Source organism: Bos indicus x Bos taurus, chromosome 25 (assembly GCF_003369695.1).
Source record: "Bos indicus x Bos taurus breed Angus x Brahman F1 hybrid chromosome 25, Bos_hybrid_MaternalHap_v2.0, whole genome shotgun sequence".
Classification (NCBI taxonomy): domain Eukaryota; kingdom Metazoa; phylum Chordata; class Mammalia; order Artiodactyla; family Bovidae; genus Bos; species Bos indicus x Bos taurus.
This window is the reverse complement of record NC_040100.1, coordinates 17,206,664-17,222,585: the sequence shown is the minus strand read 5'-3', so window position 1 is coordinate 17,222,585 and position 15,922 is coordinate 17,206,664. Positions and strand designations below refer to the sequence as shown.

At 57.7% G+C, this 15,922-nt stretch overlaps 1 protein-coding gene across 3 annotated transcripts in view; it reads left to right on the top strand.

Annotated features, from left to right (window-relative positions):
- KIAA0556 (KIAA0556 ortholog) overlaps positions 1 to 8,319 on the top strand; it is a 230,123-nt gene extending 221,804 nt beyond the window's left edge. For all 3 annotated transcript variants that reach the window (XM_027526515.1, XM_027526514.1, XM_027526513.1), the window contains 7 exons: positions 295 to 359; positions 1,922 to 2,032; positions 2,837 to 2,976; positions 4,828 to 4,929; positions 5,487 to 5,647; positions 5,787 to 5,875; positions 6,434 to 8,319. In XM_027526515.1, the coding sequence (XP_027382316.1) occupies positions 295 to 359; positions 1,922 to 2,032; positions 2,837 to 2,976; positions 4,828 to 4,929; positions 5,487 to 5,647; positions 5,787 to 5,875; positions 6,434 to 6,492 (727 nt within the window). In that variant the 3' untranslated portion in view covers positions 6,493 to 8,319. The remainder of the gene's footprint in view (positions 1 to 294; positions 360 to 1,921; positions 2,033 to 2,836; positions 2,977 to 4,827; positions 4,930 to 5,486; positions 5,648 to 5,786; positions 5,876 to 6,433) is intronic.
- The last annotated feature ends 7,603 nt before the right edge of the window (positions 8,320 to 15,922 follow it).

Sequence of the window (15,922 nt, the reverse complement as noted above, 5' to 3'; positions counted from 1 at the left end):
TCAGAGTGTGGACCCTGAAACCAGATGACCTCAGGTCACATCCCACTTCTGCCACCTCCCAGCTGTGTGACCTTGAGCAAGTGACTTCACTTCCTTGTGCTCCAGGGACATGAGAGAACTCAGCTCCCAGGGTTGTTGTGAGGATTATGAGTCAAACCCGAGGCGACGAGCCTCTCCCGGTGGATGGGAACTCCGTGTGAGCAGAAGCTTGTCTGTCCCTCCCCCACCGCCTCCCAGCGGGAATAACTGACCAGCGACTCGGGCCACTACAATCCTCTGCTTCTGTGTTTGCAGGCTGGACACGAAGCGCCTGGAGCGGGCGAGCATGGACTACGAGGCGCCCCCGATGCCCTGCGGCTGTATCCTCCTCCTGTTGGTGTTTAGTCACTCAGTCGTGTCTGACTCTTTTAAGACCCCGTGGCCTGCAGCCCACCAGGCTCCTCTGTCCATGGGATTTCCCAGGCAAGAATACTGGAGTGGGTTGCCATTTCTTCCTCCAGGGCATCTTCCCCACTGAGGGATCGAACCCAAGTCTCCCGAGTCGCCCGCACGGCAGGAGGATTCTTTACTGCTGAGTCATCCGGGGACTCCTCCTCCTGCCACCCACACGTTGCACAGCGAAGGCCTTCGGGGCCACACCCAGAACCCAGGGAGAGGGCCAGGTCCTTGTAGCTCCTTGCTGGCCCTGGGGCGGGATCTGGGTGTTCGCTGCGGCACTGGGTCTCAGCCAGGCCGCAGCCGAGGCAGCGGAGCCCATGCAGGGCAACTGCGGAGAGGTTGGGCGGGCTCCCAGGTCCTCACGGAGACGGTGCTTCTGGGACTGGGGTGGGCAACACAAGTTCTAGACCCCACCCCCCTGCTGGACTGAGGTTCAGAAGGCAGCGCCAAGGACTGTCGCTGGGAGGGGCTGGAGAAGTGGGAACCCACCTGGGGATGGGGCTGGGGGCTCTCCTTGGAACCAGACAGGGAGGAGGTGAAAAGGGAAGGAGTCGTAGCTCAGACGTGCTGGACCCTCCTGCTGCCTGGCACTGTCGGCAGTGGGTCACCTGTGTGAACCCTCTGGTTAGCCCTGTGAGGCGGGCACTGCTAGCACCCCCATTTCACAGCAGAGAACACTGAGGCCCAGGATGGTTAAGTAATTTGCCGGCTCACACAGCTGGGAAGAGGCAGAGTCAGGTCTAGTGAGCACAGACAGCCTGGCGCTCTCTTGCCTGTTCTCCCCCGAGGACCACCTCTGACTTAACCCCCTCGGGATCACCCTCCCACTTCGCAGGCTCCTTGGCCCGCCTGCTCCTGGGGATGCTGGGAGCCAGTGGAGGACAGGGCTGCGGAAGGGCTGGCACCTGGGATGCAGTCAGCAACAGGAGGGGGTCACCCTGGCACAGCCCATCCCCCCAGAGCTGTGACACTCCCACAACCTGCCTTGCTGTTCACGCCCTCCACACTTGAAATGGGTGGAGGAGGGAACAGGTACTCTGTTCTTGTCATTTTACAATCAGTGAAACTGAGGCAAGAGGTGGTTTGTTTTTTTTTTTGAGGTCAGGTCACTGTTCAGTCCTATACACTGAGTTTGTGACAGATGCTTCTCCATCCTGCCAGCTCCCTGAAGGACACCCTCCCTGCCCGTTGCCCTGTCTCCCGGGGCCTGGAGAAAGCTTCTGAATTCTTCAAACACACATACACACATTCATATTGCTGTTTAAATGAAAGAAAATTTCATGCCACATACATTTTGATTGACTTCAGTCTCGGAGGGGAAAAAAATCATTTTTTTCTCTCGTTCATCTCTTTAAACCCATATATATATATACACACACACACACACACACACACACATATATATATCCCTGTTATCTTTGTAATTGTTTCCCTCTGTTCTCCAGAAAATTAAGCCTGTTTTTTCCTTAATAACATGTTCCAGTCATTTTCCAGTTTCAGCTCCTGACCAGCTGGGGTGACCCCTATTACATCGGTCTTACCGGCCTGGAGCTGTATGACGAAAGGGGAGAAAAAATCCCTCTTTCAGAGAACAGTATCCTTTCTAGGCAGAAGCGGGGCTCCAGCCAGACTGCAGGGAGCACAGGAGGGCCCGGGGGAAGGAACAGAATCCTTGAATGTAGAGGGAAATGTCCCTGGAGGAACCAGACCTGGAAAAAAATGCCAGGGCTGCTGCTGCTCAATCACTTCAGTTGTATCTGACTCTTTATGACCCTATGGGCTGTAGCCTGCCTGGCTCCTCTGTCCATGGAATTCTCCAGGCAAGAATACTGGAGTGGGTTGCCATGCTCTCTTCCAGGGGATCTTCCCAACTCAGGGTTCAAACCCAGGTCTCCCACTTTATAGGCGGATTCTTGACCAGCTGAGCCACCAGGGAAGCCTATGAATATTGGAGTGGGTAGCCTCTCCTTTCTCCAGGGGGATCTTCCCGACCTAGGGATTGAACCCAGGTCTCCTGCATTGCAGGCAGATTCTTTACCAACTGAGCCACTAGGGAAGCCCAGCAACCCCTTTTATTCGGGCCTCTAGCAGCTCCACGTACCCATGTTTTCCAGCCTGCTCTCTGCATACTTCCCTCTCCTTTCCTTGAAACCGGCCACCCCTCCACTCTTACCCCCACTCCCCTCAGCCTCCTCACCTTCCTTTTCCCCCAGAACATGTCTAATTTGGCTGACACTCCTCCAGCAGCCCTGAGCAGCAGACAGCGGCTCAGCCCACCCCGGCATCCCCCCCAGGCCACGCCATCAGTGTGATGGGGGCTGGCGGCCGCAAGAGGGGCCCACAGTGCCTGGAGCCGAACACACTGCTTTGGGTTATGACAGCTTAGAGATGTCCTCAGATATCGCCGCCTTCCCTGACAGCGTCAACTCCCTGGAGGGCGTGTGCGGGGACGTCCGGACCCCTGACAAGCTCATCGACCAAGTGAACAACACCAGCGATGGCAGACACATGTGGCTGGCCCCCATCCTGCCCGGCCTGGTGGGTTCCGGAGGCTCCCAGCCCTGGGGTGGATGGGGGGCTGGCGGGGCGGGGGGTGTGTGTGGCACTTTCTGTCCCCAGTCTCAGCGACACATCTTCCTTCCAGGCCAAGTTAACCTCGAAACAAGTCAGAATGCCCACGGGCTGCCAGGAAGGCTCAGGTCTTTGCTAACACATCTTCCCAGCCAGAGGTCTTTCCCTTTGCTCTGGGGGTGCTGATTATCAGGTGGGCCTCTGAGGCCAGGATCCCAGCACAGCAGGCCTGGGGGCGTGGGCAGCCCTCGGTCCCTGTGAGCCTCCCTCTCCAGTTCTCTTTCCTGTCTCTGCTTCGCTCTCCTCTTCCCTCTAGCCCCAGCCTCTCCACATTCCTGATTTCTGCTCCTTCTTTATGTCACCGGGTACTTGATCCCCACCTTGCCTCTCTCTGTCCTCAGACTTGCCGGGTAAGCTCTTCCAACCCACCGACTCAGTCTCCCAGATCACAGACTCTACAAGTGTCGCACTCGTCTTTTTGCTGCAAGCCTGATGGCGAACCTGGGGGTGGGCCTTTGCTCATCTGGGCCTGGCCGATGGTGGTGGCAAGGGAGGCGAGGGGCCACTCGGGATGGGATGGGGCTGATCGCAGCCCCCCAGCCTCTCAGCCACGGGCCCAGATGCCTGGGTAGATGTGCAGCAGGGGCTAGGGTGCCCACCCCCGTGACCCCGGAGGGAAGACAAGGGATACATTCTCCTCTCAAAATCCTCCCAGGAAGGGGCAGCACCCCTGCGATGTTCCATCAGATTCCCTTGCGCAGAGGCCGACCCCCCCGGCCCCAGCCGCACCACTGCAGACGGGAAGTGCATCGATCTGTCACCTTTCACACCTGGGGCCGCAAGCTGGTGGCCCCTAGCCAGTCTAGCCTTCGGCCGTCTTGACCTTGACCAGCAGGCATTTGCCATTCTTTCACACAAAGACTTTCGGGTGTGGGGCAGTCTCCCCGTTTGTCCTCTCTCAGCTGGACTCAAGTATTTGTATCCAGTTGAGTCCCATGGGCACTCACTTGGAGGCCCCTCATCTAAATTGTTTCCATGGTACAAGCAGAGAAGGCTGACTTTTTCTGTACCCTGCTATGTCCTCTTGGGGCTGAAACCCTGGGCCTGGGTCAAAGCTAAGCCTGCAGCCTGTGGCCAACAGTGAATTCTGTTTGCTTTATCCTATCTTGCAAGGGCTCCCGCACTAATATTTGAGAGTCTGTGTTGGGGGTGGGGAGCTGGGGGGGGGGACTCTTGGGTCCCACTTTACTAGCTGATTTTTGCCACTGATTGGAACACCCCCCCCCCACCCCGCCCCCACTACCCCACACCAGAGGTTCAAAGATCTCTGCTGAAATTAACCAGCACCACCTTCCTGGGCAGTCAGCGATGCTTTGCATTTGTGATTCAGGGAAAGGACAAACAGGGGTCATAGCTGTGCTGATTGCTCCCCGAGGGTGGGGGGGGGGGTGTGCCTCTTGACTCTGGAGCCGGGGGCCATCGCCCTTGGCCCCGGGAGCCCCAGACTGTGTTTCTGGGCCTGGCCTGGAGGAAAAGGAAGGGTGTCCCCGATTCTCCGCGGGCATTTAAATGAGAGCCACGCCAGGCCCAGAAAACAGGCCCTTCAACAGCTAGCTCAGCGGTTTGTTGCAAACGCAGCCACACGTGACCTGACTCAAGATGGGCTTCAGGGAGATGAGAGGCAGTGAGAACCCCACGCCCGGCAGCCCCAGAGAAGCCCAGCCGGCTGACACGGGCCCACGCCTGGCACCCCCCCGGCCCAGCCCCTTGCCTCTGTTCCCAAACACGCCTGTTTGAATTAGTTCTTCACTCTGACAGGTGAACCGGGTTTATGTGATTTTCGACTTGCCCACTACGGTGTCAATGATCAAACTGTGGAATTACGCAAAAACACCACATCGAGGGGTGAAGGAGTTTGGCGTAAGTACTTATTAGCTGGGTTTTGGGAGATAATTATGCCCGTTGGTAATTAGGCCACCGGCAATTATCATTTGTCACACTTTGATTTACTTCTGTCGGCTGCAACCTTAGACACAAATGCTGGGTCCTCAGAGGCAGGGATCTATGCCATCCGTCCATGAATTCAAAGGCTTTCTCTGAGTGATTTGAGTCATCACCCCGAAAAAACAGAACGCTGCTTTTCTTTAATCTTTTCTCCTCGAATCACAGTGGTGTGGGGAGTTCTTCCTGCCAGGGGGCAACTCAGGAGAGTGGGGGGTCCTGGGGGTCAGAGACCCGAGTTTGCCTCTGAGCTCTGCCACGTGGGTTTAAGATTTGAGCCCTCGGAGCCTCAGTATCCTCATCGGCAACGTGGGGCTGGTCCAGGCGCCTTTCCTGGCCATCGTGAAGATCTGAAATCACAGCACGGGCTGAGTACGTAGTAGCCGAGCCCCTGGGCAGTGATGCCCTTCACGCGCGGTCACACATGGGAAGGGGGAGGGCAGCGCTGGGCCGCAGCCCCTCTTCTGCCTGTCCAGCTCCTGGTGGATGACTTGCTCGTGTACAACGGGATCCTGGCCATGGTGGGCCACCTGGTCGGGGGCATCTTGCCCACGTGCGAGCCCACGGTGCCCTACCACACCATCCTTTTCACCGAGGACGCGGACATCTGTAACCAGGAGAAGCACACCGCCATCAGGTGCACCCCCTCCCACACCGAGCTGGCCCCATGACCTCCCCTCCTCTCTGATCTCCCCCCGCCAGCCCTAACGGTGGAGGATGGCAGGGACCTGCCGTCTGGAGCCGGAAGGCACCTTCTGGTTTTTCCCTCTCCGCAGCAATCAGGTAGAGGACCAGGATGTGCAGATGATGAATGAAAACCAAATCATTACCAACTCGAAGAGGAAGCAGAATGCAGTTGACCCAGGTCAGTTTCCTTCTCTGCTCACGGCACCCCTCCCACCCCGCTTCCAGGGTCTGGTTGGAACAGAGAAGGAGCTGGCAGCATCAGACACTGTCTGTCATCCCTGCCAGCCCTCAGCCCCCAGCCCCCTCTTCTCCACCCAGGAGCCTGCCTGGGGGGCTGTGAAATGGGTGATGGGGTCAGAACCCTGGGAGTAACATGGTATGCTTCCCGGAAGCCAGGTCTTGTGGATACAGAGAAGAGAGGGCCATTGAGAGCAGAAGCGCTATATAGAGAGGGTGGCCTTGGACCATAGGAAACCCAGAGAGGATGCGAAGGGTGAGGGCTTCCCGGAGAGGGGATGCTTGAACTCGATCCTAAAAGATACACAGGGCTGGGCAGGCAGAGGGAACAGTGGGCGAGCCTGCTCCGAGCTGGAGGCTGCTGGGGGCGGAGGCCAGGTCTCCAGGGGCCTTGAGTGCTGAGACCCCGGGCGGTGTGGGTTTCACCCCCAGGGCAGGAGGCAGCCCTTGGGGATGGAGGCTGGGTAACACTGCTTCCTCTTGTGCTCCCCCTCCACAGCCTTACGCCCCAAAACCTGCATCAGCGAGAAGGAGACAGCGAGACCATGGTGGTGCTGACCGGCGAAGGAGTGGGCTGGTCCTCTCAGCCAGGACGGGGCTCCATCACCAGCCCCCACGCAGCATCTGCGTCCCCGGCCCTCAGGAATTCGTTCTGGCCCGCCCAGACCCCAGACCCCACAGGGCGGAAGGGAGCTGCAGTACAGAGGGGCCCAGTGGGAAGAAGGAACTCGAGGGGTGAACCGCCCTGGGAAACACAGGAGTTCAGGGGGAAGAAGGGGTGTGTGGTCTTCCACTGGCCCCTGCGGTCCTGGGGTCAGCACAGGGAGCCCAGGGACTCCTGGCTCCGTGACTTTCTGGTGAGATCCCGCAAAGCAGGCCCGTCATGGGATCCGTGGGATCTGCCTGACTCGAGGTAACACAGTGACGTGGCCTGGTGAGGCCTCCCAGCCAGCCGCCCCAGGGCCTGGGGCATGGCTGAGCCGGGTGGAGGAGACCAGGCCTCAGATACCAACACCAACGGGCGTGGGGCCCTGCCTTCCGAGGCCCCCACCCCCACTGCATCCCTGCCTCATCTGGGGGCTGGCAGAGCTGGCCGAGAGGGTGGGGTTCTCCCCTGGACCCCTCCTGGACTGCTACCATCCCTTCACTCATCCCGGGGCCGGGGGGTCCCACCCAGGCCTGGTGGAGAAGGAGGGATCCCGTGAGGGTCCCTGGTCATGCTGTATCTCTGTCCTCTGGTTAAGCCCGAGAAGAGATCGGGAACTGTGGAACTGAGGCAGCTGAACCCACCTGCCGCCCTGAGTCAGCCCTGTACCCCCATCCGGCATGCAGGCCCTCCCTGCAGTGCTGCCAGGCCCAGACAGGACAGGCAGGCAGCGTCCTACCCCAGGGGGCCAGGAGGGCCCATCCAGATGCCCTCTAGATGCCAGGCCGGGAGACAGAAGACCAGTGCCACAGCTGCACCCTCAGCCCCAGAGGCCACGCCCCCTGCCACTTGAACTAGCCTGGGGGTGGGGGGCGCAATCCCTCTGTCTGATCCAGGCTTTTCTCCCTTTCCATCCGTTCTTGTCCCTCTGCGTCCTGGGCCCCAGGCGGTGAGGTTCTTGTTGCCCAGGGGTCCCCCACCTTTGCCCTCTTCCAGCAGCTTCTGGGCAAGTTGGACATGTGCCTTGCCCCACCAGCCACGTGAAGCCCAGATCACATTTATTTTCATCTGTGTAACAAGCTCAGATCAGGGACCTCATTGGTTTCCCAGTGGTGGGTAATTTCTCGTTCCAAATATTAATCCATTGTTTTCCTGGCTCCCAGCCCGGCCCCACTGCCGCCGTACTGTACTCCAAGAAGGTTCCTATGCAACCAAAAGCCCCAGCAAATACTTTATGAGCTTTGCAGCTTCAGCCGAGCAGCCATGCAAATGCGTTTTTCATTAGGAGCATGGGGCCAGACGTGAAGATAAGGAATTGTTTCTCCCAGAGAAGATCCATAATTTTGGTAGCTTCCAAGCCCCGTTTCTAGGCTCACCTCACCCTCCCGGATGTGGCAAGCACCTCCACCTCTGGGCCTCCAGACTCCCAGGAGAATCGGGGGTGGTGCAGCAGAGAGGGGAGAGTTGATCGACTTTTAGTAACCAAAACCAGTACCTTGGCTTTAAAGGGAGCCCAGCCTTCTATTCCCCCCTGAGGCATTTGTAACAGGTCAGATATGTTTGGGAGATCACACAAGTACCACACTCACTTGCTCCCAGGATCTCAGTTGATATTTATAATAATTGTATGTACCATGCAAGTTAGGAGGGGAGGGGAAAAAAAAAGCTGTACAGGCATTAACTCTAAAATAAATTTCTATTTTTTCTCTTGCAAGATCAATAAAAGATGTTATTAAGAATATGGTCTGATGTGCTAGATTTGGGGTCAGACAAGAGGGAGACTGTGCTGCCTCCAAGAATGGACTGAGTCCACTGGAGGCCAACCACTCCCTCTTCCCACCTGCGAATGAGGTCGTGATCCTGGCCAGATAATAGAAGCCCATACGGTATACCAGAGAAGGCGATGGCACCCCACTCCAGTACTCTTGCCTGGAAAATCCCATGGACGGAGGAGCCTGGCGGGCTGCAGGCCATGGAGTCGCTAAGAGTTGGACACGACTAAGTGACTTCACTTTCACTTTTCATGTTCATGCATTGGAGAAGGAAATGGCAACCCACTCCAGTGTTCTTGCCTGGAGAATCCCAGAGACGGGGGCGCCTGGTGGGCTGCCGTCTCTGGGGTCACACAGAGTCGGACACGACTGAAGCGACTTAGCCGCAGCAGCATGTGGTTTACAGCGGCTGTTATTCCCAGGTGGCCCTAGTGGTAAAGAACACGCCTGCCAAAGCAGGAGACATAAGGAACTCAGGTTCGATCCCTGGGTCAGGAAGATCCCCTGGAGGAGGGCCTGGCAACCCACTCCAGTATTTTTGCCTGGCGAATCCCATGGACTGAGGAGCCTGGTGGTAGGGTCGCAGAGTCGGACACAACTGAAGTGACTTAGCACATATGCCTGGAACTGACTCGTTTCACCCGAGTTCAGCCTTGGAGGGTAGGTGTGATTACAATCCTCCTTTTACAGATACAGGAACTAAGGCACAGAGAGGCTGAGTAACTTGCCCAAGACACTCAGCTTGGGGAGCTATTAGTATACAAATCCTGAGATAACCACGGGAGAACTGGGGTGAAATTTCCTGGACCCTGGGGTTTCCCTTCAGCATGAGTGGATCCTGAAATCACAGCCCCCAAATTGATTGAAGGCTCCTCCTGCGGTTCCCCACCCCTGCTTCCTTTAGGGGTGAGTATCAGCGTCCGGATAAAGCAGGCTTTGAAGAGGAAGAAGGTTCAGTTGAAGGGGCTAGCGGTCTAGACTGCAGCTCAGTTGCCAGCAGTTGTATTGGGGGCTGGGTAAGGGGGCCCTCTGGAGACCCTCCCTCCATCTATTAAACTGGCCAGAGGGGAGAGGGCTTCTGTCCTGCCAGCATGTAGGGATAATGGCTGGGCCTCTACTGGGCCAACCCCGCCCCCGGCTCCCCTCTGAGTTCCTGTGAAGACAGCGGGGCCCTGCCCTGCCAGGGCCTGGTACTACCGGGGCTTGTGTCTCTGGGCCAGCCCGGGAGACTGTGAACGCAGGCCAGCCCTCCCTGCATTCCAGCCGCGGGCTGGGAGGCCGGCCGAGCATCCCAGATTCTAAGCCTTTCCAACCACCAGCCAGAGCGCTGGGCCTGGGTCCCTATTGTTCCAGGGCCAGGCAAGCAACACCAGGGGGCAAAGCTGGCCTTGCAGGACCTGGTCAACAGAGCAGCCCAGGCACCTTCTGCGGCTCAGAGCCCAGGGTCCCGCCACACCAGGTCTTCAGGGGGTTTGAAAGAAGCCAGGAATCCAGGTGTTGTATTTATTTTTAATGTGAAATCTGACTTTTAAATGTTGGCTCTAAGTTAACAAACATCGAGTGAGCCAAGTAAATCCAGTTACAGGTCCTATGTAGCTGACCCTCCACCACAGCTCCCATCCTAGCTCAGCATGAACATCGGCCCCCACTTCCTTCCTGGCTCCCTGGAGCCTGCAGTCCCTGACCTGAAAGTCAAAGTATTAGTCACTCAGTCGGGTCCCACTGTTTTCAACCCCATGGACTGTATAGCCCGCCAGGCTCCTCTGTCCATGGGATTCTCCAGGCAAGAAAATTGGAGTGGGTTCCCCTCCCTTCTCCAGGGCATCTTCCCAACCGAGGGATTGAACCTGGGTCTCCTGCATTGCAGGCAAATTCTTTACCATCTGAGCCAGCAGGGAGGCCCACAGTCCCTGATGCAAGGCTCCATGAATGCCCAGGGCTGGTTCACCCCAGTCCTCCTCACCTTTCCAGGGAGGTAAAGAGAGGGAGGAGACTATTCCTGGCCCCGCCCCTCTTGCCCAGGGGGTCAGTGGAGTGACCTCAGCGGACTGAAGCTGCAGTTTCCACCCCCAGGCTTTCTGGGGAGCAGAGGCCTTCCTCTCCCTCCACATCCCGCTTCCCTGCCCATTCCCTGGGTCCCACCCCCACCCTGTAATCTACAGGGCTGTAAATCAGCCCCGAGCTGCAGCTGTCAGGGGCACGGGGGCTGGTTGGCACCCAGGCATGGCTGCAGGGAATGAATCTTGGCCACAGCTGACAAGAGGGTTAAGGAAGAGCAGGCAGAGTCTCCCAGGGGAGCCTCCCCTCAGGCCCCATCCCCTGGGGACCCGCCTTCTCTGACCCACAGAGGGAAGGACCCGCTTCTGTCTGTCTGTTTCTTTGGTTCCAGCACTGGCACCGCGACCTCAGAGGGCCCCTCAGAGCCTGCCAAGGCCGTTTCTGTAGCCAGACCAGTGGCCGCTGCCCCCACACTCGGGCTTGTTTGCTGAGATGTCCTGAGTCCCTCCCCAGACCTCACCTCCCACCCCCGCCTGAAGCAGCATGGTCCCTTCCTGAGGCCCCAGCACCTCCCCTTCCCCATCACTCAGCCTCACCCTCAGCCTCCTCGGGATTGGCTGGCTGCACTGGTCTGCCAGTTCCTTGCTTCTCTAAAAAAACTGGAAGCCGTGGCAGCTCTGGTCCCATGTTACCAGATGGTCCCAAAAGCCAGAGCTGGCCCTGAGCCCGGGCAGCGGCTCCCCAGTCACCACACTCGCCACCCGCCCCTGTCGTCTCGCGCTCGGCCTGCTGCCCTCCCCGCATTGCTTCGCGCTTCACAGCCCTACAGGCATCCGAATTCACACCTGGAGACAGAGGCAGGTCATTTACATGGAGGAGCAGGAGGGGATGGGGTGACAGTGATGGGGCCTCACCCTCCTGCACACGCAGAGGCTCTCGTGGGGCCCAACGACTCAAGCTTCTGGTGTCCAGTCAGGGAACAGGCCCCGGACAGGTGCTGGGGGGAGGTACGGGGGCCTCTGCCAAATGGGCTGTGTGTCCCTGGGTGCTTGGGGCTGGTGGTCAGGCATGTGCCTGGACCTGTACATGGCAGTCATGACACCACTTCCCGGCTCCCAGCCTCTGGGAAGCTGTTCCACTCACACACACTCCTGACAAAGGGGCAGGCTTTAGCAGTCATCTTCTGTAATAATAACAACCAAAGTCGTAACTGTCAGTACAGGGACTTCCCTGGTGGCCCAGTGGCTAAGACTGCGCTCTCAATGCAGAGGGCCTGGGTTCGATCCCTGGTCAGGAACTAGATTTCACATGCCGCACCTAAGAGCCCACACTTTGCAACTAAAGATCCAGAATGCAGTGACTAAGACCCAGTGAAGCCAAATAAATGTCAGTCAGTACATACTAAGCTCTCACCTGACCTGGATGCTCTATGGGTTCGTCACTGAAGCTGTGTATCACGGTTAGACGCTGAGACCTCATGCTGCAGGTACCCATTTCCCAGCGAGTTGGTGATGGAGAGCAACCTGGGGCTGCCTGGCCAGGGTTCAAGTCCAGACCCCACTACCTCGTAGCTGTGAGCAACCTTACGCCCATGCCTCCTCGGCTTCCTTACCCAGGCCTCAGGATGCTACACCTGCTCCTCAGAGTCACTCTGGGCATCCTTAGGAGCATCTCCTGGGAGGCAGGGCACACTGGCTGAGTTCCACAATGGCCCTCATCTTCTTCTTGTTCAGTCGCCCAGTCGTGTCTGACTCTTTGCGACCCCATGGATGGCAGCATGCCAGGCCTCCCTATTCCTCACCATCTCCCAGAGTTTGCCCAAGTTCTTGTTCATTGCATCAGTGATGCTGTCTAGCCATCTCATTCTCTGACGCCTTCTTCTTTGGCCCTCAATCTTTCCCAGCATCAGGGACTTTTCCAATGAGCCATCTGTTTGCATCAGATAACCAAAATACTGGAGCTTCAGCTTCAGCATCAGTCCTTCCAGTGAATATTCAGGGTTGATCTCCCTTAAGATTGACTGGCTTGATCTCTTTGCTGTCCAAGGGACTCTCAAGAGTCTTCTCAGCACCACAGTGTGAAGGCATCAATTCTTCAGCACCCTGCCTTCTTTACAGTCCAGCTCTCACAACCATACGTGACCACTGGAAAGACCATAGCCTTGACTGTACAGACCTTTGTCGGCAGAGTGATGTCTATGCTTTTCGACAGGGGAGGAGGGAATGGCAAACCACCCCAGTGTACTTGCCGTGAGAACCTCATGAATCTTCATCTTACAGGTGTACAAACTGAGGCTTTCACAGCAAGAGTGGCCTGGGGGCTGAGATGGGAGGCTGCTCAAAAGGGCAGCATGGCCCTCCTGATTTTCCTGGATTCCCCCCAGCCTGGGCTGGTTGGTCCACGAAGGGCGTCGGCCTTACAGAATGAGTGCTGTCTCCCCTCCCATGCCAGCTCTTGACCTGTGGAGCCCCTCTCTTGCCTCCTCTCCCTAACCCACCCTGCGTGCACCCCTCCACTTGACAGCCACCCACCCACCCTGGAAGTTCCAGGGGAGGGAGGGTCAGGAGTGTATGTAGAAGGGGGCTTGGTGCCCTGACGCACCATCTTGGCCTCCTGGCATGGAACTTGTCCTGAGCAAAGGCCCCTTACTGCTCCCCCAGAGCTCCAGGCCCCCTCCCTCCCCCACGTCCTGGCCAGTCCTGGCCTCTGCCCGCTGCCCACTCCCTTGCCAGGCCTCTGGCCATTCCCCAGCCTCCGGCCTCCCTGCAGGCCGAGGCTCAGACAGCATCCGTCCAAGATGAATTATGGCCCAAGAAGCAATTACCAGGGTATGGTGGGCCGGGCCGCGTGGGCACGGGGCAGAGGTCTCGCATTGTGATTTCCTGTCTGTCTACGCAATAAATCTCCACGTGGAAGAGATTGGTTTTTCCTCATGACTGATGGTCGTTGTCTTCAGTCCCGCGGCGGGGCTGTCCTCCGGTGGGGCGGTGTAACATGCTCATCGCCCACAGCCCCCGGGTGAGAGGCGAAGGGGCAAGACTCCAGGCCCCCCAGGCTGTGTGCTCCAGGGCTCCATCTCTCCTGGCTTGGGGACAGGGGCTTTTCTAAGTCATCCACTTGGAGAACAGTCTTTCCTGGTTTTCACCAAGGCCCCGCGTGGCCTACAGCATCCCTGCCTGCATAGCATCGAAGCCCAGGAGGGAGGCTCAGAGAAAGGCTGGTCCAGGCCCGGCGCTCCCTACCCCCTCACTCCCTCCCCACCTCCCAGCAGGACCCACAGCAGCCCCTCTCTGGTCACCTTGCCTCAGCCCTTCACCCCATCTCCCAGACCCGGAAGCACTTCCCAAAATGAAAAGCCGGTGTGTCCACCTCTTAACACCCTCCTGTCAGCGGTTCTCTGCAGCCTTCGGGTGAAGGTCAAACTTCCTGTCACCATGAGGCCCCACACCAGCTGACCCCAGATGCACACTCAGCAGCAACCCTCATGCCCTCACCTGGGGCTCCAGGCACCGTGTCCTGCCCCAGTGCTGCACCCAGGCACACGGCATTCTGTCAGCCCCAGGGCCTTTACACATGCTCTGACTTCTGCCCACACCATCTCACCGCCTCCTTCCTCATCCCTCAGAGCCTGCTGCCACGGCCCTTCCTCTGAGAGGCCCACCCTCACCCCTGCAGTTTAAATCCGGACTTTCTGTGGTTCGCCTACACAGCACTTCTCACAGTCTGAACTGAAAACTTTTGCTGTTGGAATTATCGGAGTCATCTCTGTTTCCTCCCTGGAATACTCCCTCCACGAGGATGGAATCGGTGCCTTTCTGACTCGCCGTGGCAGCTCCAGTGCACACTCAGCGCCTGCTACACGGAAGCCCCTTGGCAAATAGTTCTCGATGAATGAAGACCCACACAGGTCAGCAATAGCCTCGGGATTTTAACTAACTCCTCAGCCCTGGGTGCTTTCCTCTGTCCCCACTTCCTCCCAAAGGAGGGGTCCGCACCCTGGTGGCAGCAGCTTCCCCCAGGGATGAGCTTCCCAGCACACTGCGCCCTCAGGCCCAGCTGCCGGCGGATGAATGGCCGTGAATCAAGTTGACATTACCATTACCCAAGGGAGTGTGTGGCTGGATGGGTGGGCTTTGGTGGAGGCTGCAGGGAAGACGGCTCGTCACAGCCACCAGCCCAAAAGGGCAGTCGGCCCAGGGACCTCCAGCGGCCTGGACCTGCCAGTTAGCCCCCAGGCAGGGGAAGGACCAGGGCCCTGAGGCACCTGAGGAGAAAGGGGGTGAAGAGTTGGACGCTACTGAGAGACTGAACCTAGCACAGGCTGGCTTCCCAGGCAGCCTAGTGGTAACCTGCCTGCCAACACAGGAGACAATGAGATGCGGGTTTGATCCCACGGTCAGGAAGATACCGTGGAAGACGACCTAGCAACCCACTTCAGTATCCTTGCCTGGGGAATTCCATGAACAGAGGACCCTGGTGGGCCACAATCCATAGAGTCGCAGAGTCGGACACGACTGAAGTGAATTAGCACGCACGCCCACACACACACACACCTGAGCAAACACGACAGAGCCCCATTCAGGGTGGTGGGCACGTGCAGACCCAGGTCCAGGGCTGGTGTGTATCCAGCACCAGCTCGTGCACACAGGAGTGTGTGCTCAGCATCAGTGGGCACACAGAGACGTGGGTGGGTTAGCACGTGTGCACGAACAATTGCTCACTCAAGTTTGTACAATGTTGAGGTGGGTGTGTCCACACAAGCCCAGGTGTGTGGCTACAGGGAGGCTGGGAGCAGGTGTCCAGGGCAGAACAGGCTGTGTAAGAGCTACTCTGGGCTGTGGGTCAAGCCAGCCTATGGGGGTCAAGGTCAGCATCCAAGGCCAACAGCCATTCTATCTGTGGAGAGGGATGGTCTGCTTGGTGCAGGGGATGGGCAGGAAAAGTTGTGCAGGAGTGGGAGGAGGGGGCTTTGCCTCCCCATCCAGGCCTCTGTGTGCTCACCCAGGACCCCTGCTTTCAAACCAGGTGGTCCTCCCCGCTCCCAGGTGCAGGCAGACAGTGTGGCATGAAGACAGCCCTCCCAGTAACTCCCAGTAGGGACCCCTTGGGATCGCTCACCTGGCCTGCCTGGAAGTGCTTCCTTTTGTCTAACCTGCAGCCTTCTTGCTGCAGCCTCCATGGGACTGAATGGCAGTTACTTCTCTCCCCCTGCCCAGCAGGCACCCAAAAGGACTTGAAGCCTGAGTGAGTGGTCCCGTGAGCCTCCTCTGTCCTCCCCATCCCTCTCTGGGCTGAGCAGAGGGTAAGAATGGCCCTTGCTTGAGGCGTCCGCATTCCATCATCACATACCACTTGCACGATTATTTATTTAATATTTTTCTTTAAGCCAACTTTTTTGCCTTTTAACTTAAATGCCTATTTTGGCTTCATCCTAAGCAATAACGTCTGTGAAATCACGGCACTCGCGTGCCCGTTATACATTTTTTTCCTAATACACAATTTACATAAACACAACTATTAAAATAGATAAAAACTTTGCCCATGTTTCAACAAAAAATCATCTCCCAGACCT